Source organism: Protomyctophum parallelum (assembly GCF_964188405.1).
Source record: "Protomyctophum parallelum genome assembly, chromosome: 6".
Lineage (NCBI taxonomy): Eukaryota > Metazoa > Chordata > Actinopteri > Myctophiformes > Myctophidae > Protomyctophum > Protomyctophum parallelum.
Window position 1 is genome coordinate 11,320,982 of NC_139701.1, and position 10,055 is coordinate 11,331,036.

Below are 10,055 nucleotides of genomic sequence, written 5' to 3' on the forward strand. Positions count from 1 at the left end.
GCAGCAGTGTTCTTTCAGCAGATATAAACTAGCTGATATAAGACTTCCGGTGGACGATCACTTCAAAATAAGGTTACCCTCTAGAGTAAACTGAATCCATTGACAAACTATTCATTTGCACATTAAAACTATAAATTGCAAATGTGCAAGTGAATAGTTTGTCAATTTGCACATTAAAGCTCGTCTCTAAACTGCCTTCCCTGGCCAGCCGGGCCCTGGCCCCCTGATGGAGGGGAAAGGAAAGGAACTGGTTGGAATAACGTGTTCCTTCCACGCGCCACGTCCAACCAGGGAAAATCCCCGCTGTCAGGTGTAAATTGTGTACGCAACACTTGGAGCTTGTAGATCCACGGCTTGCCAAGCCGTGTATATCCACGGATATCCCAAGCCGTGTGATATCCACGGCTTCCCAAGCCGTGTAAGCCGTGGGCGAGCCGAGATATTTTTTACCTGTAGCCATGCCTACTATATTTTCACCTGTACTTTGAGATTTTTCCTGTAGCCTACTTTTAAACAGAGAGAGAGAGAGGGGGGGGGGGGGGGGGGGGGGGAGGAGGTAAAGTGTCTAGTTATAGTGAGAGTTGAGGGGGCCCAAGGGGGGTCATCAGCCTCTTTTGTTTCAGTGTGCTACCTGCATGTGTACGCAACACTTGGAGCTTGTAGATCCACGGCTTCCCGGCCAAGCCGTGTATATCCACGGCTTCCCAAGCCGTGGATATACACGGCTTCCCAAGCCGTGGGGCGAGCCGTCTCTCTCTCTCTCTCTCACAGAGAGAGAGAGACGGCTCGCCTGTGCGTACACATGCAGTTAAACATGAGAGAGATGTGCGTGTGCCATAGCCTATATGCACACGCACGATGATTCCATTCACACCTCTCTCTCTCTCTGCATCCTCTCTCTCTCTCTCTCTCTCCTCACATAGCCTGAGCTAACGTGTTAGGTTTCTGGTCTAGAGGGGCGGGTCGCGGCTCAGATTTGCGCACGCCCTGATTGGATCTCATCGATCTGTCCGTCACCCCCGGCCCCTCCTCTCACCCCTAGTGCAGCGCTACGTCACATCATTTGGAGCGACGCCCACCCGGAAGGGTTGACTCCACTTTTAGACCAGAGCGGCCAATGCGTTCCTCCAGGCTTTCAATTTTTGCACCAACAAAAATGAAAGCCTGGTACCGAGGCTCCTCACATGACCATGACCATGAAATGGAAAGCAAAATATAGTTTATATATAGCACGATATAGTTTCACATGCCACCCATAGACTTGTTGGTGTAGGCTACTGCGCAATGGCATTTTTCTGTAGCGGTCCGCAATTAACCTATTGTTCAAGCTTCACACTCCAATACAAATGAAACTATTTGAATAAAGGTTGTACACATCAGTAAAATTAACCTCTGGGAAAATCCCTAATTGAGAGTGTAGGCCTAGCAAGCGCACCACAGATCATATAAGTCTGCATGGCTAACAGGGCTTGGGCACTACCCTACCATCTCTCTATATCATTTGATAAAGGCATATTAAAAACATGACTTGTACACCCAATGAAAATATAAACTTCACGGAATATATACCACTTAGAATTATAACAATCGGTTGAAGATTATCTGAATATCGCACAAATTGCTGCACCTTGTCAGTGCGGAGAGCGTTCTCCGTGGTGCTGAAACCTTTTTTCCTGTTGTGTTCCACTATTCCAGGAATTTCCAGAATTGTAACGTGTGAGATATGGGATCTGTCACGGGGCAGCCCCTGCCCTTAGACAATATCAACTTATCAAGGACCTTGCAAATAGACCACACAGTTAAGTCAACTTGATCAATTGACAAAAAGCGGGACTGGAAGTAACAGGTTTATATATATTGTACACATGACATTTTTTGTAATTAACACAATGGTTGAAAGAGTTTTAAATGTTTATTTGTATTTATTGACACTGAAGTTCATTGGTATGTCTGCCAAGTACGGTAGAGGGGGAGGCGTGTTTGTTCCTGTCTGTATTATGTTTGGTCTTGTTACTGTAGAGGAGGAGGGGTGTTTGTTCCTGTCTGTATTATGTTTGGTCTTGTTTATGTTAGGTTCTCTAAATGAATTGGACCTGTGAAATAGTTGAGTGTTTGTATATCTTGTATTCCTTTAATGTATATAGTAATGTGGAAGAATTACTCATATAGTTAGCCGGCGAGTTAACTAATGACCACTTACTTAATTAGAGGATGGTTTGCCCTACCTGTTTAAGAGCAGGATTGCTGCAGGTGGAGGCAGTTCAGTCTCACTTGAGGCTAGGTAAGAGACAACAGGGGAGAACTGCCAGCCAGGGAAAAGCCTGTACCAGTTCCTGCTTGTCTCTTGATTGTAGGCTATATAGTTTTTCACGTGTTTGTTTTGTTTTATTGGAATGTTGTTTTGGCCAGTATTATTTATTTTTTGTACTTCGCACTGCACTTTCAAGGTAAATAAAAAGCCGTGTATATCCACGGCTTCGGTGACAATTACCTATACATGAGAGAGATGTGCCATATATGCGCACGCACGATGATTCCTCTCTCTCTCCTCACATGACCATGAAATGGAAAGCAAAATACAGCATGTATGCCACGCATAGACTTGTTGGTGTAGGCTACTGCGCAATGGCATTTGGCCTGGGTCCTTATTGGTAGGTTAATATCCACAGTTTCTCTGTAGCGGTCCGCAATTAACCTATTGTTCAAGCTTCACACTCCAATACAAATGAAACTATTTGAATAAAGGTTGTACACATCAGTGAAATTAACCTCCATATATGGAGCTGGCCTGTTCTGACACAATGACGTTCTGATATCACAATGAGGCGCAATCAACATATGGAATGTCAGAACAGGTCAACTCGAGATCTAAGGGTTTGAGGTCAGATGTGGCCGGCGCCATATATGCAGATCTAGGTGATGACATAAATTGTATTTGTTCTCATCAGTTGTCACGATCTGAGTTGGCTTTGTCCGAGGCTTACAGGTCTTTAAAGGTATATTCAGTGATTTCACTTAATTCAAATATCACTTATTTTTTTGTTTTGTTGTGATAATCCTCCCTACTATAGAGTGTGCTGACCATATAATTATAAGGAGTTCCTCCCTGTCCCCAGTTAACCCCTGGGGGTCAAAAAACCTTAGGTTTCGTTTTTGACTCTCTATCCTGATTGGACGAAAGGCTGGGTCCCACAGCCAAAAACGAAACCTAAGGTGTTTTGAGTGAAATCACTGAATATACCTTTAAATAAATACTTTATGAAACGTCTATGGGAAAAATTTATTGAAAATTGTCTTCCGGGGCGCTCGTCGTCATGAAAGGGGGCGGGACTGCGACGCCCTAAATGGAAGCGTGACGGACAGATCGACAGACTGACAGGTTTTGCAGGTTTGGTCGCAAATTCGCAATAAGCCCCACACCCCACAGTAGAAGGCAGCATTTAATGGGAATCAACAGCCAATTTAAATCAGCAACAACCGGTTAGGGCACATGAGCGCTCTAATAATACCAATCATAAATGCATTATTAAAATGTATGGCCTTAGATCTCCATTTAAAAAAACCCGCTAGATCTTATTCTGAAGGCAACCGGAAACCTTATATATGCTAGCTCATAGACCGGAAATCCAATATCTGTTGAATGAACGGAGCACTAATCTCCCTTCCGGGGCCAACTTTCTCTAGCAGAGTTGTGAGACAACTGTGAAGGCTTTGCGCCACCTACCGTGCGGGAGGGCACGGTCAACACCGTTGACCATAAAAAAATCACACCAAATCCTTTCAGGACTGCTTGGTCCTTTAATAATAATAATCACAAATACCCAATTAATCTATGGGGAAAAGAAGAAACTCATTATAGGATACTTTCCTTTCCACCACCCAACAACACAACACTAGTGATTGCATTTGTTAACCTTATTATTGTAACATTTATTAAGAATACAACACACTTCACTTGACATTGAAAATGTCTTTAATGCAAATTGAAAATGATTAAAGGCTTCCCTATGAAATATGTCTGTCTGGCACAAGCCAGCTGTTTAGGATGTCTGTGATTGGTCCAATCAGATCATGGGACTGATTGCAGCGTGCGTTTTCCAAATTGTTGCAACTTGTTGCGTAGTGCCAGTGCCTACACAGTTTTGGGAAATTTGACTGTTGGGACGGACGGATATGGATCACAGAAAAAGTGTAGCCTACAGATGAGCGGTGCTTTCAAAAAATGGAATGCAGAAAAGCCAGAGGCCCAGAGCCATAGAGTTAGCTAAAAGAAGCAAAAGAGGCTAAATTGATTAATGTTCCTAATTCCTTAGATTTCGATGAATAGTGGCAACTTTGCAGGGATAGGAAGTCGAGAAAGAGACTCCTATATAGGTAAGACACTGTTTATTTCTCTATGCTGGTTTTGCTTATTTAATTTGTAAATGACAGACGTTGTTAGACCATGGATTATGTGTGTATTTACTATTTTCATTGATTTTGCTTTGCTTGATGATGCGTGCCGTGGTTGGTTGTTGATAAATGTGTGTAGGGCTGCAGGGCATAGCTCTGCTCTGCTCGGTAACAAGAAGACTCGCCCCGTTTCTGTTTTCCTCCCAGAATTTTCCCCAGTGAGGGGTGGGAGAGGCTGGACAGCAGACAAGTACAAATATAATTTATGAAAAGCTACTACAGTGAAGTCTGTTCACAGAAGTTGTTGTAGGATATGTGGGGATTATCTGACGAGGTACCATTTGAGGGGGCAAAACCTTACATATACTAAATAATACTAAATTGTTTATAGGTTCAATATAAGTCAAATAATATAGCCTTTCCAGAGGAGTATCTTTTTATATTTTTCCAAAAAGAATACAAACAGCCAATAACATATTACAAAGTTATCCCCCTCACTGGGGAAAATTCCACTGTCTGACACACGCATTTAAAGGGATATTAGGCCAGTCTGTGTTTGTAAACAGTGAACTCCCCTACCCCCGGCCCCTCCCCTCTGACAGGTCTTTGGACACTTGTATTATTATGGCCAAGGGAGGTAAGGGCCTTACCAAAGGCTAAAACAAGAGAAGTGACAATTAAATTTGAGATGATCAGTGCTGCTGTTGTTCTCTTTTAATGTCTTAATCTGTGTCAATTCTGTCATAAACACAGTTTAACTGTGTTGTGTATGAGTATATTATCCCTAATTAGTTCTGCTTGACTATTATTGAGGGGCGCTAGCCCATGAGCCCATCCAATACAAGTCTATGGGATTTATCATTTTTTTGTTTGGAGCACATTATAATATGATGTAAATCGTTCCCCGGCCAATGTTTAATGTTTGTTTAGGTCACTAAAAGATGATGTAATATGTCATGTGACCAATATCGATCTATTTTTAACTCATTTTGTTTCAAACACGTGGCAGCCAAGTCTATGGACCCCTGTGATGTAGCCTACAAAAGCGAAAAAGGTGCTCCTCACTTCACAGTGTGATTTATTTTAATATGTACAATATGCCTGTGTACAGTGCATGTGTTGGTAGGTAATTTGTTAGTACTACCTGCATGTCATTAATTTGCATGCTAGAGAAGCATCTGTTATATATAACCCAACTTCGTATTACCCCATGTTCATTTCCTCAGAACAGTGTTCTCTCTTTTCATTCCAGTTTATGATAGGAAAGTTGTAGTTTGGACAGTTAATCGGGAACATCCATTTGACCCACACCCGGCCAACAAGCTCCGGTACAGCTAATCATATTTTAAGTCTGTCCAATCCCAAATGATGCCTGCGAGAGCCGGGACAGAAGCCCGCTACTGGGGAAGATCTTGAAGAGGCAGGAAAGTCAACTATAGCCCCCAGGGAGCCCCTGGGCTTGGTCAGGCCAGGGCCAGGGGTGGTAGTGAGTGTTGCATGGTGGACATGCTCGTGAGGGTGCAGATGTAAATGGTTGTGGTGCTGAAGTCCACTGTGCCCTTTGTCTGCTTTGGTACCATGGGCCCGCTCCTCCACCGTGGCAGCCTAGAGAGAACGATAGAAAGGGCCTGAACACAACCTGACTGTATACAACCCAAATGTGATGGAAGCAATAAGATGAAACTGAACAGTTTCATTGTTTCATGGTTCAGAAGTTCTGTATTCTGTATTTGTGAATTATTACAATAATTTAGAGTATTTTAGTAAAGGTTTACAGTAAAGTACTGTAGCAAATAGAACATCTTAAATAACTTTGGGAACAAAAATAAATGTTCATTATTGAAGCATCTTATAGCATATTGAACATATTTATAATCATACATAGATGCATACAACCGTATGGGTAACACATGTAACCTGGGATGTGGTCAGATATGTGAACTCCTGTGTAGTGTAGAAAAAGATTTGGGTACCTCAGGTTCGTAGATTTCACACTGCACTTCCACTGGCTGTCTATTCTCCTTAACTTTGGCAGGCATTCTTGCTTCAAACTGGTCCTCCTGGGCAGTATGTGAGCCCAAACAAAAGCCCCTATGCTGGGAGACGACACAGAATAGTTGGACTTGCATATATGGAAGTTGTTAAAGTGTGTGTGTGCTGTGTGTGTGCTGTGTGTGTGCGTGCGTGCCTACTCACAGCAAACTGACAGTCCATGAGTGTGCAGTTGGTCAGCTCTTCAGGAGCAGTTTGCTTGGAGCATGATGTCTCCTGAATGGTGAACTCCACAAAGTATGATGGGCCTTCATTCCACTGAGAATACAAACACCCCAAAACACACGTGTGAGTGCGCACACGCACTATGCAGGGACGTGTGTCATCCTGTCAGTTGGATGTTGAACTGTGGTGGAATATGTTGTGAAATGTCGTGCTTGCAGAGTGCACAGTGCAGTCACAGGTTTGAAGATAATCGAGGCTTCCTACTGTATGTTGTTGGTTCCTATCTTTAAAACACAGGTGAAATGATGTAGGCCTAGTTTGTCTATTGACTTTGGTCCATAAGTGACATATCTGCATTGGACCTTTCAGGCTTAAATAATGCAGCAGATACTGTAGCATTTATAAAAAATAGAAAAAACAGGCAAGGCAGCGGCTTTATCGTCTCAGGAAACAGAGAAGTTTCAATGCTAGTAAGCACTGCACCCTGACTATGGTCTACTCTACAGGTTCTCACTGAGAGGGCTCTCCTGGTATGGATCTGGAACGTTATTGGAGCATTGGGGAGAAATAAAGGCAACTTCAGGACATTAATTATACAACCACTTCATAACCAAATAGGCAATTGAGGTTTGCATAGAGGGTATGCGCGTGACATCATCATCATACCCGGAAGTTATGAGGGAATGCCTACTGAGTGACATTTTTTATTTATTTGATTGCATTATCAAATGACTTTAAACTAAATTAAATCATCTGCCATTCACTATATGCATGCGCATATCTTCTCTATTACCATCAGGCAGGACCCCTGTCAAGGACCCCCAAATTGGCACTAATTAGCCCTGCCGGACCCCCCATTTGAAAATATATACCAAGGACCCCCAACAGAGAAGATTTTTTACGGCTTTAACAGTGACTTTTTTTTTTTTTTTTTAAGATATTTTTTTTGCGGCGTACGCCTTTTATTGATTTTTGAAGGGACAGACAGTAGGCTGACAGGAAACGGGAGAGAGATGGGGGGATGACATGCAGTAAAGGCTGTGTCGGGTCCGGGAGTCGAACCCGCGGCACACTGCGACTGGATTACCAGTCCGGTGCCCAGACCGTTACGCTACGGCCTGGGCCTAACAGTGACTTTCAACCATTTTCATTTCAAGGACCCGCAGTTTGACATGCATTAGCTACGGACCCCCATTTAATGGCATTTCTAATTTCTATCTCTGGGACTCCCAATTTATATTGTAATATCACTGTTAATTTAACTCTGAGAGTGTAATGGGTCCATTTGTTTCCATTTGTACACTCTCAGAGTTACAGACCCATAAATAAATGTACATTTGGTTCCTAATTATCACCTAGCTGAGTACCCCCTGGAACTATCTCAAGGACCCCTAGGGGTCCCCGGACCCCACTTTGGGAACCACTGGTGTAGAGGGTCCCAATAACTCCCGGTGAAAAGGAGGGTTACAATAATTCATTGTGTGAGGAGGAGGAGGTTAGTTTAGGTTAGTTTGTGCTGAAAGCTGACCTGTGAACTGGCCTTGGTAATGTTTTCCAAGGTAAAGTAGTTGGCCAAGCGGCTCTCCGTGTTGAACCTCTGCATTGACTGCATGGCCATCTCCATGACGATGGGATCGTTTAGGTTCTCAGCTGTGGGGCAGTCGGGGCACGCGTCCACCACTGCAGTGGCGGGAACTAAAACACAACGAGTTAAATGAATGACATGTCAAACCGTCTGAAAATACCATTTTCTTTAGTGCATTGTTCTAAAATAAATTATTCCTGACCTACTTTTGTAAAGCCCAGACATTTTTATGTAGACTTAGATAGCATTTTATATAGACTTATAGCATTTGTATGTAGACATAGCACTATAAAGTATACATGTATAGTTCCATTATATAGATATTCCACTGTTACGTTCTTAGCTTACGTATGATTCATGATAACTACTTTGTATGTATGTGATGTATTGCCTTGAAGTTGCTATGCTTTTTGTTCTTGCTCTGGATTAAATGCCTACATTGTAAAACGAAACAAAAAACATGCTTTTGTACCATCTGACAAGTTGATTTGTTGACTTGATCCCTTCACTAGTGTTGGATTTGCTGAAATGCTAAATTGAACAGTGGAAAAAATCTTCCTCTGTGACACTATAATTACCTAGCCACTTCTGAGATGTATTGTTTTCAGATTGTGTTTACTTGTTGATTTCTGGATAGCCAGATAAATACATGACATTCCTGAGCTTGCCGGCTTCTTGCTATTTGATTTGTGTTGTGTGAATTCTACTCCTCATTACCACTTAGTACGACATCAAAATACCCTTAAATCAGTTGCTCAAGTCACCTGACACTGGGTGTTATCATTCATAACCTTTATCTAATCCTGTGCGAATTTCAGCACTGTAGTATAGTCTGTACCTTGACGAGTTTTACACGAGTAGCTCTGTAGTTCCACTTCAGTATCAACATGAATGGACACCTGACACTCCCCATACACCTGTCCACACACACACACACACACACACACACACACACACACACACACACACACACACACACACACACACACACACACACACACACACACACACACACACACACACACACACACACACACACACACACACACACACACACACACACACACACACACACGTGCACAGAAACTGAAACTATAAGGTAATTACTAACTTTCTGAATGAGCAGGCTATTTGAGGAGTAGGACTTTGGATCATTCATGAACTAGAAAAGGCTCAGAGAAACTGCTGGTGTGTGTGTGTGTGTGTTGTTTGAGTGATACGGTAGAATCCCCTACTGGATACTCACTGGAACTGCACCAATGTCCCTGACTTCACACTGTTTCCATGGCTTCCTGCTGGCCACGTGACATTTGGTCTCTAAGACGTCTATGGTCAACTTGTAGAGCAGGCCACCTTTCTCCTGAACACACACACACACACACACACACACACACACACACACACACACACACACACACACACACACACACACACACACACACACACACAAATGAGGGTCCACTGGGTTGGTTGTAGTTTGATGTAATAGTTTACACACTTCTGCTAGAGCTAACAAGCACTCTCTTTGCCACTCTCGCTTTTTCTTTTGTCATTGACGTGTGAGTGTGAGTGTGAGTGTGAGTGTGAGTGTGAGTGTGAGTGTGAGTGTGAGTGTGAGTGTGAGGTGTACGTGCGTCATTGTACACACCTTTTCAGCTGCGGTGTGTGACATGTCATACAGTCTGTTGAGGCTGAGGATGTATCCTTGCGTCCGGTCCTGGTTGATCTGCTCCAGGGCCTCCTCTGCTACCCGCACCGCCTCCGGGTTCCCACAGCCAGGGCTGTCTGGCTGTGGTGTGGCCCTGGTCCCCGGCCACAGCCAAGCCAGACACAGGGCCAGCAGCCACACATTCACAGTCAT

General features: G+C 43.3%; 1 protein-coding gene across 1 annotated transcript; it reads right to left on the reverse strand.

Annotated features, from left to right (window-relative positions):
• Window positions 1–5,730: 5,730 nt before the first annotated feature.
• LOC310860905 (fetuin-B-like) lies at window positions 5,731–10,055 on the reverse strand (the record flags this gene model as incomplete). The annotated part of the gene is made up of 7 exons (XM_083768093.1): window positions 5,731–5,997; window positions 6,366–6,488; window positions 6,589–6,702; window positions 8,138–8,304; window positions 9,033–9,111; window positions 9,441–9,554; window positions 9,843–10,055. The coding sequence occupies 7 exons, from the start codon at window positions 10,053–10,055 to the stop codon at window positions 5,731–5,733; spliced, it is 1,077 nt and encodes a 358-aa protein (XP_083624219.1).